Source organism: Nesoenas mayeri (assembly GCF_963082525.1).
Source record: "Nesoenas mayeri genome assembly, chromosome: 14".
NCBI lineage: Eukaryota > Metazoa > Chordata > Aves > Columbiformes > Columbidae > Nesoenas > Nesoenas mayeri.
In genome coordinates this window covers 9,254,398-9,270,380 of record NC_137556.1, presented here as the reverse complement: position 1 = coordinate 9,270,380, position 15,983 = coordinate 9,254,398, and the positions used below count along the sequence as shown (strand labels likewise).

The following is a 15,983-nucleotide window of genomic DNA, read 5'->3' as shown; positions in this document are numbered from 1 at the left end:
GCCAAGCCTGTACAGTTAATTTTCCAGAAAGCACATCATCCACTCAGTTTATGTTCTCTTGCTGCTTAAGTGGCAGCACATCAGCGATTTTTTTTGGAACTCTAGGTGTACTGTGTCATATTCAGTGGGCATGTCTCTGAAATAAAGCCAAGTGCTCATTTAAAACATTTCCATGCTCAGGTGCATGTTGCTAAGTATGTCTGGAGGTCACAACAGATGCTGCTGGTTCATTTTTTCAATGATCCAGACCTTGACTTTTTCACTCCCAGCAAGCATAATATAAGCAACTTGTTAAAATACAAGAGTCTGACATTTCAGAAGTGTGTCTGTCCTGCTTCTCAAGCAATTTGGACCTTTCTAAATGAAGCCAGGATAAACATGGCAAGTGTTTGCTCTCTGAAGAGTGCCAGGCTGCAGTGTGGTGGTGCAGAGGAGCAATGCCTCCAGGCAAAGGGTGTTTTCTCCAGAGACACCAAGAGATGCATCCAATGAAAGAGCCCAAGGACAAAGCAGACAGTACCGCCTGTGCTTACATTACTTTTGGCCAAAGAAGTCCAGAAAACAGCCATATGTTTTGACTGAAGAACAAATATTGTGTGGCTTCCAATGAGCCCTGAAAATAACATCCCTTGCCTCATTACAGAGATTTCAATAGCAGTTGCACTGACTAATTTACCATAAGAATTTTTCTGTGTACCTTTTTTCTGTTCAATAGGTTGAGTTTTCTAGCTGCAATTCATATGCACTGCAGAAGCTGATCTCTGAGACAGCATATCCTTCAACAAGAGGATAGAACAGCAAGATATCAATCAAACCCTTGACTTTGGATCTCATCTTATATCTATTCTCTAGGAGATATATCAAATCATTAAAGAAGCTAGCCAAGATGGTGTTAATGATCTATGGTGGAGTTAGAAAAGCCGTTAACATTTGTTGCTGTACTTTTATAGCATCCTTCACAGGCCCAGGCATATGTGTAACCTTCAGTACTAATGTTCTAAGAGCTTTAAAGTGGGAACTGTCAAAAGCAGCAGAAAGGATAGGCTTGCACCTCCCTGTTTTGTTTCTACTCTTTTGCACTCTAGTTGTTACGTATCTACCAATAATTGCTTCTGGGAAATTGTTTGGTTTTGTGATAAACACAACTTCTGTGGGACCAAAACCAAAGAATAAGTTTTGCAAACACTTTCCATCAATAAAAACTTTGAAAAATACAAAATGCTTCACTTTGATATCCTCTGGAAACAATTCTTTAAAATGTGATGGGTTTTTTTTTTTTGATCTAAAATTAATGGATGGATTATTTGGGGAAGTTAAGCCAGGAATCCATTCACATAATCCTAAGAGAAAGCTAGGGACTGAGATTTAACATCATTCCTGACTCTTTATCCAAAGTTTTAGATTCCATAGCACAAGAAACTTCAGAATCAGTCCACTCTCAATTATTTTATTACATATATTGATTTTTTTTTTTTGAAACTTTGAAAAAGTTTCCTGTAGATGTGAATTCTCTCTACACCGAAATTAGCGGATCACTTGACTTATTTAAAGTTCTCACCCAGAACAGAGTACAATCTTTTTCTAAATATGGGTCTAAGAAGTTGCTGTAAGAACATCTCCATCTCTTCTACTCCTTTCCCACAATGTCACCTTCTTCCTGACAAGTACCATTACTGAGCATCTGCGTAGCACATGTGTGTGCAGGAACACCAGTGCTATTCAATGTATAACTATCACCTTATTCCAAGTCTCTGAAGTCATCTAAATGTACATAGAACAGAAATTATGTTGTTTGACAGTAAGTTTTTTAAAATAGGGTATTTAAATATCAAGGTTGGCATAGCAGCTTTTCAGCATAAGATGGTGTTTGATACTTGAGGTACTTCTCTTTCATATAATCTCAGCTGGTTTTCAAACTCATGTCACAAATAAGCCACATGCTTTTCATTCCTCAACTAATTAAAAGGTGTTTTTTTGCCTTCTTGCAGATTTTCCCAAGCTCATTTGAATGTTTATGCTGAAACACCTGTTTTCAGAAGATAAATTGTCAAGTCCCTGGATGTCACATAAACAGGACAGGTATTAACAGGGACAGAGGTATTAACTAAATGCTTTGGCATGCAAAATGCAGGGAACACACCTTCAGTGAAGGAGAACGTCTGTCTCCCTGTGTCTAGTCAACAGCTTCTCTTTATAAAATACAAACTACCCGTATCAAAATAATACTCTGGTAATTCTCTTGATGAAGAAGAGTTTAGGATCTGTTAGTTTCAGCAGTAAAATCAAGCCCATGTGGATGCAGTGCAAAGCTCTTGATTATTTTCAAATTCTCTCTTGATTATTTTCAAATATTGGCTTGCTCCTTGTGTGGGAACATGACACTGAGAAACTGCTTTTCTTATTGTTGAAAATGAAAATGCTCCTTGCATTAGAGTAGCCTTTATTTCAACCTTACTTTTACTGTCATGCAGAAAGAATTCCTCTTTTACCCCCAAATGCATTTTACAAGGCAAATGCAATGTTAGGGTGAATTCTTTTTGTTTGTCACCCATTCTGTTTACAATAGAGCACTTACAAGACAACGGACAGCAAATCTGCAGCTCTGATGTGCTAGATGTATCAAAGCACAGAAGTCATCTCTGGGCCAAGTTTTTCATTTTACATGTCATCCATACTTTTTTTTCTCTGGCATTTTCCCATGTTTATTATACTCCTGACCTGTTAGAAGCTCCACTGGGAAAGAGCCACATTTCCTACACAATTTGCAGCTGAATAGATAGTTTCCTTGCACTAAATGCATTAACTACTGTCCTTCAACTGCGTGGATTTTTTCAGCAGCTCAGCTGCTTGAAACCTGAAAACCAGATGTGAAAAACAGGGAGAAAATAATGGATTTAAATGTAGGGCAATTGTTTGCTTAACACAGCTACATTTTCCCTCTAAAGCTGAACTAAATTGGGCACTTTCAGCTTGCCTGAGGAAGACATTTATATGTTCAAAGACGCTACGAGTCCTGTCTCTGTTGGCTACAAACTGCACCTGTATATCAGGAAAGATTCCTTCTAAATCCAACCTGCGAATGACTGCTGGTTTAACTGAGAGCCATGATACAACTACATTGACAACTGAAAAAGCCCATATATCTTCCAGATCTCAAATAGCCAACTACCACAGCCAGCTTCTCAGTGTCCAGCAAAAACAGCTCATTGGAATACTAGTCACAAGCACCAGAGGTGATGAAATTCCTGTCCCCACAGCACCCAAGCAGCAACTGAGCACTTCAGAAAAATGTGATCCCACTTGCAGAGTCCTGGCACTGAGCACTCTAGATCAGATGGACATCGTCCTCTCTCTAAGAACAGACTTAGAAGTGATACTGTAGCACTTTCTTAAGCAGAAATATGAATATTAAAACCGTATCATTACATTTCTCTCTTCTGAAATGAGTCCAGGTCCTGGGGCTTGGATACTGACAATGAGATGACACACTTGGCAATGAGCAATTTCAATACTACACTGACATCAAGTTCTCTGCAACATATTATATTCCAGGAAATTGCCATTTTTTACCATGTAAATGCCAAAAACTAGAGACACTAAAGCACCTAGCACCATTTTGTGGCAATGTAAAATTGTTTGTATACTCATTCCTGTTTATCCACAATCCAGTGTATAGTCTGCCTAGACACAGTGAGGATGGGTTCATTATAATTATCTACAATAACAACAATTAACAACACAATGAGGGATAAACTAAATCACTTCCCATCTGCATCCTTTTTAATGTTGGACTTGAGCTCCTCAGAATGTATTACTTCATTTACATTCATTATTATGATATTAATTCCCTACAGTGCCTTGGATAAATGTACCTGATTCCATTCTCCCATCTGCTGATCTAGTATTATTTTTCTATTCAGAGCAATAGTCCTAATTATGCTCATTTATAGTTCCAGTAGATATCCTTGCCCAATGTGAATAGTGAGCAGCAGTCTTTGGAAACCAGTCATCTTGCTCCTAATAAACTGCCTCGCTCCTAACTATTCCCTAAAAAACAATGCTGGGATTAGCTGAGTGCTTGGGCACTTAGTGTTACTAATTAAACACAAAGCTTACCAATATTGTATTTGACTGATATTGCAATAGCATCATTTTCCATCTGTTTTCCTCACCAATAATTTTATTTCATCTTTCTGAAAAAAGTCTTCATCTTTGGTGCTCTAGCGTATACCCCCTCTTGATAATTATATTACCGTGTAATTTTATATCACTAAGTACTCTGAGAAAACTCTCTAAGATGAAAGGTGAGTGTGATAGTAAGGGCAAGCTCAATGTCACACAAGCTCTGTACTTGCAGAGAATCCAGTGACCAGGATGGAAAGGGCCAACACATCTTTCCTTCCAAAACAGCCAGGTGCAGGTGGCAGGAGCCCTCTCTGCCTTCCCATCGAGGAGGTGCACCACTCTGAATACCTGAACTCATTTTGTCTTGCATGCTAAGTGAATAAGAAAGGAAAACTGTCACTGCTAGCTAAACACAGGCAACTGGCCAGATCACTTCCCCTATTTATCACAGTGCTCCCAGCAGCTGGCGGCAAACCTGGCAGAGAAACGTGAGCTGCTTCTCTCTGGCGCGGCAGCGAGGACCATGGCTGAGGCCAGCCCCAGGTGGTTCAGCTCTGCAGCAGCAGCCTCTGTCTGCCCGCACACACCAAAAGTCTCCTGTCACCTGGGCTGGGACATTGGCAGCACAGCAAGAGGTGGCACAGAGGAGTTTGTCTCCTCTTTATTGCTTAGATGCTGCAGAGACAAAGGTACATTTCTGTGGGATTGGTCAGAATGTTGGGAAAGGTTGTGGTAGAGCATAAATCCTGCCTACCAACACAACTGCTGATGGATTAGTTTGCTGTGATGGATCTCTTAATCCAACATCTGATTAGTTGTCCTTCATTTGTATAAAGAGAGGAACCCATGAGCAGGGATGAGCCTCGGATCAGATCCACTAGTTAGTCCACCAGCTTCACTGTACATATTTCTTTCAAGGGGTGAGGATGAAATCATGGTTTCAACAAATCAGAAGGTGATGTGATGGTCAAGTGAGCCATGATTTTGCTGTCTGCTGGGGCTTTTCTCCCATGTTAAAGCTGCTAGAAAATACAAAATGTGAAAGCTGAAGTGTTTATGTTTAGCTACATTTTGAAAGTATTTCTAAACCATTTGTTGTTGTCTGGTGGGTTTGTGACAGTCATTCTCTCTGTTAGGTTCATCCTTCTGAGGATCTGTACTCAAAAAGCTGTTGTAGAGGAGTAGTGCTTGCACACAAAAGACTAACACAATGCAGGCAAATCATCTTCATTCCTAAAAGCAGAAACAGGGTAAAGAACAGGTATCACAGCACCACTTTCACTGAAAGAGCTCCCAAAAGCCAGTTAAATGGCAGTTAAATATCACTTAAATCTTCACATCAGCTAACTACAGACATTTTCTCAGCTATATGGGGTGTATATGACTCCACAACACATGTGAGCACAATATTAATTAAATGTAATCTTATTTCACTTGCTTTTACATCACAGTAACTTGAACTTAATATAACCCTGTATTTAACCTTGCTTTCATACAAATCCCTTCCATACGCAACAAATTATCTCAAAATGTCAGTTGTTTTTTCTTCTACTTAGTCAAGATACCTCACATTCCTGATTAACATGTTACAAGTTTTATTATGCTTTATCCTGACTACAAGATATCCAGAGACTGTTTGCATCAAAGGTAAATTATAAGACAAAAAAAAAAAATCCACTTATATTCACTATAAAAAGTTGAGGTTCAAGAAGGATGAAAAGGAGATCCCTCAATTGTAAACTCTTTTTTTTTTTCTAAATATTATCCAAGATACTCTATGTAAGTTGTCACACACACATATATTTCCTGAAAATCATGGCTTGGTAATATTAGATGCCAATAGGCTTTGGCAGTTCAGAATAATTTCTAAAAGTCACCTTACATAACAAAAAATAATTTCTCAATTCCTCCATCATATCTGGGGTTTAAGAACTACATGAAAAGTCTGAACTTAATATAATCACTACAGCAGGCTGCAAGATGAATTAAAATAAGAATCACCAGCCATTTATGCAGACTGACAGCCCAAGTGCAACCCATTTACTGGAGTGTTGAATCTTCAGATTCAGAAATTTAATATCAGATGTTTCTGGCAGGGGAGGAATAAACACATTAATATTACTTGGGTTTTCCCTCTTTTGCCACAGATTCCTCCCAGGATTATTTATGTATAAGGGAATTAACTCTCCTCACCACCCTTACCACTCCTGCCCTTTAGGTGCCTTAAAAACCTGTCCGTTAATAAGCATTTTGCAAATTGACAGAAATGCACTCTTGTTGGAGTGCACTTCCTTCATTTGTAAGGAAACACTGAAATCCCAGGAGCAAAGTGACCTTAGAGCAACTGAAATATACATAATTCCAACTGGTTCCAGATTTTGCAGTTATCTTTCTACCTGGCTAAAATGTCACGTTGTTCATCTTAAAATGACACAAAAATGCTTCTGAAATGCTGGATAGTGGTGAGCAGCTGCTGTGCTGCTTAGTTATGTGAACCATTTCTATCACTCTCCCTTTCCCTCCCAGATTCTGGGTCAACCTGGTGTCTCCCACTAATGATTCTAAGGGGATTCCATGTTATTTGTTTTTTTTTTTATGATCATATCTGTTGCTCTCCTAAACCGGAATCCTGCTTTAGTATTAGGGCTCTTATGTGCAATCAAACTGGAAGCAGCAAGCTGTAAATGCCACAGTGGCAATGCTGTTCATCCTTAACTGATTAGGACTAGAAAGTACTTCCCAAGGAGCTATAAAGGGTAATAAACCTTGTACTGATGGTGTGCAAACAGGCAGTGCCAAAAGCCTCATTTGCAGTAGCACCAAGGGAGGCAAAAGTATCACAGCTGCACTCTCTGGGACATCCAAATATTTCCAGGTTTGCTTTTATCTTGCCATGCCAAATGCCAAAGTTTCCTCCAAGCAATTTTTGAGGGGAGCAAAACTATTGAGGCATTGATTAAAATATTAAATTTTCTTATATTGACATGTTGTCTCTGTTTTGATGTGTCGAAATAATCCTTTTTTCCCTCCAGTCTTTCAAAAGAGAGACTTGGGCTTGTTCCTCTGGGAAAGCAAAGAGAACATTTTCCTGCAGAAAGTATTTAGGCAACTTTTAAAGAAGTTTTCTTTTTCTTTTTTAACCAAAGTTAGTTGGGATATTTTAATAACAATATCACACAATCATCCATAAAGTAGGTTAAATGTCCTTGTAGGCAGTTCCCAGGATCCAGTTTTATGTGACTCTTCGGCAGCTGGTACTGTCACTAGAGTTACAACTTCCATGAATAATGGTCTCATTTTTTCCAGGTGCAGATGTGGGTTGTAGGTGGCTGAGTTATACCCTTCACTATGAATCACGGCATCTACTACTCTGCTTTACTCTGAATAAACATGGACAGATGTTAACATACCTTCATAGATACAAATATATTATTTTCAATACAGCTGCAGGGATCACAGCTTTGGCATCAGTTCTAAACCACTCTAAAAAGCTTTGGAGATTTTCTTCTTGTGTAACATTTTAAAACCATTTTTCTTGAGCAATGTGCCAGGCAGAAAATGATTTAATCACAGAACAGGCATAGAAAGAGCACTTGCAATAATATTAATAGCTATCAAAATATAGAGGATATTTCTTAATTTCTAAGTATTAGAGAGAACAATACGAGAGTCACAAAGTTGGGATTATTTTTAGATTGGAAGGGTTCTCTACATCCATTTTTCAGTCTCTACTACATATCCATGCAAAACATATCTGCATTTCATTTAACTCATAAGGCAAACCCAATGTAGCATCTAATATTAGTGGATTTGTCTCTGAAAAAGAAAACAATGGGGAATGAGTTCCTCATGTACAGACTGAGTCTCACTCAGCTAAACACAAATTTCACTACAAGGTTTGAATATATTCTCCTTCTCCCAGGATATTTCTATGGTAATTTTTAATTTCCTCTCCTATTTTAACACAGCATTTGTTCCAACAATAAGTAAAAATTTTAATAATAAGAAATTTGTTTTCTTGGTTTACTGGTACTTGACTCTTTCCTGTATTATGAGTTGGAGATTTGATTGTACCTTCTTGTGCCTTTGCTTCACATAAGTGAAAATTAAAAAAGAAAAAGGAAAAAAAAAGCTTTTTAAACACACATTTTCAAGGCAGTAGAGAAAACTGACATTCAGTCAAGAGGGAGCTAAAAAAAAGAACAAAGCGTTCTTTTTTTTATGGCTAAAAACCTTAAACCACATAACTGACACCATCTATTAGAAAAAATAATGTTCTCATTAAAGACTGACCTGGAAAGTTCATATCCAAAAAAAACCTGAAAAAAAATATTATTAATTACAGTATATTTTTAGAAATATTAGTTTTCATCATGTTCTAAATAAATGCACAGCTCTTTTGGCTGTGGACTAACAGTGTAAATGCATTTAGCAATGTATACATCTTTGTTCTTTCTCAGGCATCATGCATATTTAATTAAATCTGTAATTTTACATATTGTAAAGTGAGTCATTCTTTTGACTTTGAGTTTCAACATGGCTTCAAAAGCAGCAAAGATTTCCCTTAGAGAAGCCAAATGTACCAGAGTAGCATAGAGCCAGCAGGAGAAAAAGCAAATAAGCTAATCAGAACATAGACTGCAACACATAAAGGTCCAAAAGGGATGTTCTGGCCCAGCCATATCAAAGCCCAGTGTCATCAGGCATTGATTTGGAATAAATATGAGTAACCCACTGGCCTGCTCTCTTTATTAGGAATTCAGCAGTGGGGGTCACAGGAGGTAGCAGGGGAAAGGGATGCAGTGGGAAGAGGTGGTTTGCACTCCCAAGCAGGTGCTTTTTGCAGTGATTGTCAAAAAATCTCACAGGAGAAGGAAAAGCAGTTGCTTCACAACAGGGGACAGATCCTGGTACGAGAGACAATCACTTGGAAATAGTGACCATCCATATACTCAAAAGTATCTATAATGCTGAGGCTTAGTTTTCAGAAGTGGAATTAGGTAAGACTGATGGTACATGTGTAGGAGAAAATAAAAACAGTAGTAAAATGGAGCTAATATATTCTGCTACCAGGCCAGATTTATGAAGTTCGCTTCTGACTTCTCTTCCTAAAATTCAGCAAAGTGAAACAGCAGAATAAAAGGAGGTTGTACAAGCAAAAAGACAACTTTTTTAAAAAAGCACAAGTCCTGTCTGGAAGAAAATAACAGAAAAGAGCAGAAAATCTGTGAATTTAAATGAAAATCTAAAGCAAGGCCAGATAAAAACACTGAAGTCTCAAAGAGCATCTTGCTGAAATAATAAATATGGCTCATAAAAGGTGTTCCCATACATACCAGAAGTAATAAGTCTGCCAGAGAGGATGTTGAGGCAAGAGACTATGAAGGGATAAAAGGATCACTCAAGGAAGAGTAGGTCAGAGAAGAAAAATTAAGTGATTGATTTACAAGAGTGTTCTTGAGACTAATTAAGGAGGTTCCCACAACACTATTTTTTTAATGGAAGAAGAGTTTCAGGGGCTGTCTCCAATCAGTCAGCCCTGAGAGTAAACAAGTCCTAGAGTTTGTTCGATTTGAGTAGGAAGCAGAGTTTTTAAATGCAGCCTTACTGGTGTACAGCCTGACAGTTTTCAAGAGTTTTCTCTTTCCAAGTTCACCGCTTTCCTCCATTCTCACAAAATATTTCCCCTTCCCAGATAGTTCAACTTTCACAGTCGTCTCATCTTTCCAAGTTTTCTTAGACCTTCACATATATTTTCTATCTTCATCTATATTTATTACCATCGCCTGTTATTTTCTTACATATTTTAAAATACCTCCTCCCATTTATTTTGTATTCAAAGTGTTATACTTTATTCATTATATCAAATTTTACCAAGTTTAACCGTCAATACGAGTTAAGTAAGCAGTTCAGAATCTCTGATGTATTTATCCTCAGCAACACCCATGGTTTGCAGATGGCCTGAGAAATGAAGAGGTTAGGAGATCATCTTCAATGCTGCAGAGCCACAAACTCTAAAAAGCTTCAGCTTCTCAGCAAGATATAACCAGATCTGCCAGTGCTTGTTACTTTGCAAGAGCAGTACAACATCATCCTCAAAGTGTAGGATCTGGTCCCAATTTCTTATTTACAGAGATAAAGCTAGAAATATTGAGAAAATGTACAAGGTCATTTCTCTTAAGAAGTTTAGGGCAAGCATGTCCTGTGAAGTTAACAACTGAAGTTAACAATAGGAAAAAGATGGAGCTGACTTACTGGAGTAAGAGCTGTACTGCAGAAATGCCAGATCATCCCTAACAGAAGTCGTGGAGTCTCCAGGGTTGTTTTGCCACTCTTTCAGCATCATGAGAATTTACGGATTTGAGCATCAGCTGCTTTACATTACTGCAGCCCCAGTGAAACAAGCAGCAGTTCCTAGCAGACGTATCTCTATAGGCATCTCCACACAAGCCATCACTTCCCACAAATAGCCAGTTGTGGCCCATCAGTAAACTGAGCCTGGAGATGATGCTCACCTGCACTCAAAAGCAGGAGGGCAGCTCTCATTGGTCTGGCTCAAGGTTGATGACTTCTTCATGTGAACAATTCCTGCCCATGTTATTCACTCTGGAAGTGAATTCAAGCTTACTTGCATGAGCAAATCACACATAATACACTGGCAAATGAGAGGATTATTTGCCTTATGACTCAGGCTCAAGGTCTGCCAACCTTGAAATAAAGTGAAGCATACACAGATGTTTTCAACTTGAGTAAAAGCACAGCATGGGCAGCAGCTTCATATGCTTAATATCACCTTCTATAGTCAGCTGTGTTTAGCACTCAATCCTTCTTAAAAGCTGTAAAATATCTTAACAGAATATGATTCTATACACAAACTGATTGGGAGGTATTAAGCTATAATTTCCTTAAATTCCAAGATGGCATTTCATTAGCGACCATGCTTCTGCGGAAAATGAGTTTATTTCTATTAAAAATCCAAAGTAAAATTTAAACAAATATAGGACAAAGTAAGTGTGCCTTGTAGTTTTTCATGAAGGGTGGAAAACAGTATTAGGCCAGTGACTAAAATATGAAGCTGTTTGGAGGAATAAAACATATAATGTCAGCCTAGCAGAACTAGAATCTCTCTAGCCTACACAGGGAGGAGAGTTCCCCTCTCTTTCCAAGGGTCATACAGACCAAGGGGCCACTCCAGTGGACTAAATTAGGCTCCCAATCTGTACTTCCCTTTCTCTAATCCGTGTTGCCCTTTTTTCTAAACACAAGATGAAAACTGAAAAGAATAGGAAAGTCATAAACTGGTTCTTAATTTTGATTTTTCAAACAGCAAAGGACCGAATCATGGTTGTTTTTTCAACTTGGGCTGCCCCCACCACAGAACAATATCATTGCATAAAGACCTGCAAACATGCACAGTGACTCTGACATTTACTTCTTTTCTGAAATTTCAAAGATCTACCTCTGAGGGGTTTCCTATCCACTCCATTTCTAGGCTGATTGCCAGAACATTTAATGCAATCACATTGCTAGTATTTTCAGTAGAAACAAATAGTTCAATATTTTTCATCTTATTTTGGGGAAGGAGGACTGATTAATTCTAGACTCATGGACTACATCTTTTAAAACAATTTGTTTTCTCCCATTAATAAGAAAACTCTTTTTGCAAGACGTTGACACTAGAGAATTTAAGTGAAAAAAATGAAATAATTTCTATGTGAATGTAACATTATTCTACTTTTTTTTTTCCTCTTCAATAAGCATTGCAAAAGCTCACATTTACTTGAAATCATGGCACAGCAACATTGTTCCACACTATATATCTGTTCTGAATACTGGGACAGATCCTCATATTCTGTGGCCTCATCTAAGCTCTAGTGAAAAAGCACCCGACGGAGTATCTGCTCCAGTAAAACTGTCGGCATTGATTGGCTCTGACAGCTTCCCTCTTTCTTCCAGCTCCAAGTCTCCCTGTTATTATTCTTTTCAGCATGCGGGAAGCCATATACTAGCTGACTATCTTGACCTTGCTTTTGAGCCAAAATCAACACATCAAGAAAGGAGTTCAACCAGGCAGTATATCCACTCAAGGCTGACAGCCAGAACATCTACTCTTGCTATTAAAGACCTATTGATCAGTCAACAAAAAGGCTGCTGAAGGTCAGCAATGTGATCAAACATATGTCCAGGCTCCCATCTTCACCTTAAGAACAATCGCATACTATTGCAACATGCAATGCTTGCGCAAAGGCATTTTATAAGAACTACAGTGTATGACAGAATTTTAGCAATTTAGGGTGAGAACAATCTATTCAGCTTCTGCAGCTGTAAAAAAAATTGCTAAAATTATTTTCACCTACTAATCATCATTGGAGTCTCTCTCAAACCATGGCTAACCACAGCTAATGCAACTTTTCTCTAAAGTGGTTCATGTGGCTGTTTTGTTTCACCTTTCATATCTGTACAAAGAGGCAACTCTCCTAAAAAACTTTCACATTCTCTAAAAACATAGTGCATGTGCTGGCTTCTCAGTCACAGGTGCCAAACAGTGTTATTGCGTAAGTTTTAGGGCAGCAAGCAGCAGGTGAGAGGCGCTACATTTATATTTTAATTAGCTCTTGCTAGGAGTTTCTTCAGAGGTAGGTTATCTAACCCTCAATTACTCTTCATCCACCTACATCATTAAAATATTACTCGTGTCCTTCCATTTCAAGGACCTTTTGTACCTTCTGAAAACTGTACTGCTAAGACTGTATATAAATAACTATTTTGATATAACCCCAAGTAATAATTTTGTAAATCTGTTGAGCAGTAATTGTAATTACAGAACTTTTGCAATAAAAATTTTTAAAGTCTGGGAAAGTATTATTTGAAGTCAGCAAAAAAAGTCCTGTGAAGCCTGTTTGATTTCATAATTTTTCATCATTTGTGGATTACTTACATACATTTTCAACAACTGCATTCTTTTCTAGAAATACATTCTCAAAATGTCATGTTCTGTGAAACAACCCTATTCTTACTAATATCCTGTTCTACATCATACTGATTATGTTAATAAAAATAAATATTTTTGCATTTATACATACATCTCATTTTTTTCTACAGTAAGAATACATTATAATCTTGAGATGTTTCATATTTCTGCAAGCATTAATATAACAAATGTTACAAATTTGAAGTAAACTAGTGGTATGTGTACTTTTGAGGTACTTCACTAACACAGGTAAATGTGATTTGCACAGAACCTTCCAAAAAGGCAATGAAATTGGAAAGCCTTCCTGGAAATACAGTTATTTGGCAAAGGGTTTCTAACATTTTTTCCAGTATTGATTTACACGCATATATTTGCCAATGCTGGGGAGATATAACCACCATGAAGTTATATAACATTTGATTGCTTGTTTGATCCTGGAGGATTCATGTACATGCCAGTGCCAGTCTAGACCATGCTGGCAGCTCTAGGAACAAAAGAAGGGATTCCGGTAGAAACAGATTCACTTCTCTGCAGCAAGACACTTATCAGAACTGACAGGCATGCAATACTGAGGCAGCTCATGCTGCACACAATATATATTTTTCTACTGAAAAGAAGCTGGGAGATTAATGAGACATTAATGTTGTTAATTGTAGGTGTGAGCCCACAGTGCTCTTGCACTAGAATAACCCTCAAATGAGCAAGAGATTGATAGAACCCAATGAGGTTGCTTCAATAGGACTGAATGCCATGTAAATAAAAACTCCCTTTTAAATTGTTGTGTCCTTCCAATTCTGATTCACATGGGTAAAAAGATTTTGCAAGGTTTTGCCCTAAATTTATTGCCAAAGGTGGTCAGTGGTTTGGCTATTTTTGTCCTTGTTAAGAGACTTATTGCAGAGTTTCAAAGGCAACAACTTGAGAATGTGCTTTCTTGTCGCTTTTAAATTGGAGAGAGTATAGCTACAAGTCCTGAAACAGATACTTCAACACTTGAATAGTTTTCTAAATTAAAAATAATGGATTCCTGGTGGGCATCCTACCCCAGTTTACTTATAACATAGATTTTATTACTCTAGAATCACTGATCATGGTTGTGGCTGCACAATAGTCATAAGTCAGAAAACAGTGTTATGTTGATAACTGAGCCACTGCAAACGAGTTTTTTCATGACTAATTTATTTTAGAAAGGGAGACAATGCTATTTATGTCATGCGAATGACTTAGAGAAATAATGCAAATGACATTGGACACTTACAAACTCATTGTGATAATAGAAATCTTGAATAACTTGTAAGAGAGTTCTGCAAGTTCCAATATTTTGTTTGGCATGATGATGAACTTTGTAAAAATCTCTTGATCATTTATCTCCTTTTTCATGAAATTCATCATATACAGATGCAGTACTAAACCATTAAGATGCAATGCAATTTAAATCATTAAACAGAGAACCAAAAATTGTTCAATTTGTAGTTTTTATCACTGTAACAGACCTAGAAGCACTGGATTCTTAAGTCATTAAACCAGCCTCTAGAGCTCAGCCTCTGGAATAGATTGCTCAAATAAAAAGACTTACCTTTCTTACAAAAGAAATGAATCCCCATTTTCGTAATAATCTGATTTTTATTCCTACTGCAAACTAGAGATCTAAGCAAACACAGTATGCAACACAGAAACTCTGAGTAAGGATGGGTCTGCTATAATACACAATATTTAGTTACAAATATTTATTAAGTGGAGAATGCACAGTGGTCTGAGTCTACGTGTAGTTAATATATCTGACAGTTTCTGTAGCCCGTGTTTCCTCCCCCACCCCCTGAAATGGCAAACCAAGACTTGATCAAACATGTAAAAAATACAGTACCCTGAACACATTCAGCCCAATGAAAATGCACAGTGGTGAATTACCTTAAATTCAGTTTCAATGTTGGCTAGTCTGGCCAGTTCATTGCTTAGCTCTAGAGCGGTAAGGACAGGGTCTTCACTGGAAAGAGACAAATAAGCAGCACTGGCTAATCCTTTGTAGGCATTCATTCTCGATCGAGAGTGACTAAAGGAATCTTTCCTCTGCTTCTCAATGCATTCATTGCATTTGCAAAAATAGTCATGTGGCCTTTCAATTCGTGCGCCTTTTAGAAGTAAGATGTGAACAATTTCATATTCCTGGCAGTGGGCAGCAAGTATGATAGGGGTAATGTCATGGGAGAACCGAGTTCCATCTTCATCGTAGGCATAAAAATCATCATCTCTCAGTTCCTGCTCGAGGGGGCTGAGTGTGAGACGCTGTCCCTGTGCAAAGGCTGGATGGTTCAATATTGCTTCTACAATGCGCACGTATCCCTTGCTGATGGCTAACAAAAGCGCATCTCCAACTCGAGCGAGATTCTCCTTTTTGAGAAGGAGCTCCGTCACTTCCAGATGCTCATTCCCTACAGCTAACTGTAAAGCATTTTGTCCCATATAATCGACACAATTAAAGTTCAAGGTTTTGGATTCCTCCAGCATTTTTCGCACCACGGGAATGTTGCCATATTCTGCAGAATCGAGAAAGCGTTCCTCTTCTGCAGTCAGGCTGGTGCCTTTCTCATTGAACATGTAGGCTGGGCCCCGGATGGCCTGCCTCCGGCCCTTCTCCCGAAGGGTTGTGTGCCTTCGATGCATGGTTTTGTAATTGCTGTTTCTCAACCTGCAGAAAACCAGAAAGAAAGTTTGGTTATACCCTCAGAGAGTCATAACCTCACACAACCTGAAATAAAGCTAGAAATGTCTCATTAGGTCAGATCTTGCTACCTTTTTATATTTGGGTCAGTCATTTAAAATAATTTAAGATACATGTGAAACATGTATCTGACCAACAGACAAGCTCTCCTCTGACTTGTATGCCTTT

The 15,983-nt window shown here is 38.1% G+C and overlaps 1 protein-coding gene across 2 annotated transcripts in view; it reads right to left on the bottom strand.

Annotated features, from left to right (window-relative positions):
- The window catches only part of TRPC7 (transient receptor potential cation channel subfamily C member 7), a gene marked incomplete at both ends in the record, with an annotated part of 66,898 nt that extends 51,141 nt beyond the window's left edge, over positions 1 to 15,757 (bottom strand). For both annotated transcript variants that reach the window (XM_080353127.1, XM_080353128.1), the window contains one exon: positions 15,005 to 15,757. In XM_080353127.1, coding sequence (XP_080209253.1) covers positions 15,005 to 15,757 — 753 coding nt within the window. The remainder of the gene's footprint in view (positions 1 to 15,004) is intronic.
- Between the last annotated feature and the right edge of the window lie 226 nt (positions 15,758 to 15,983).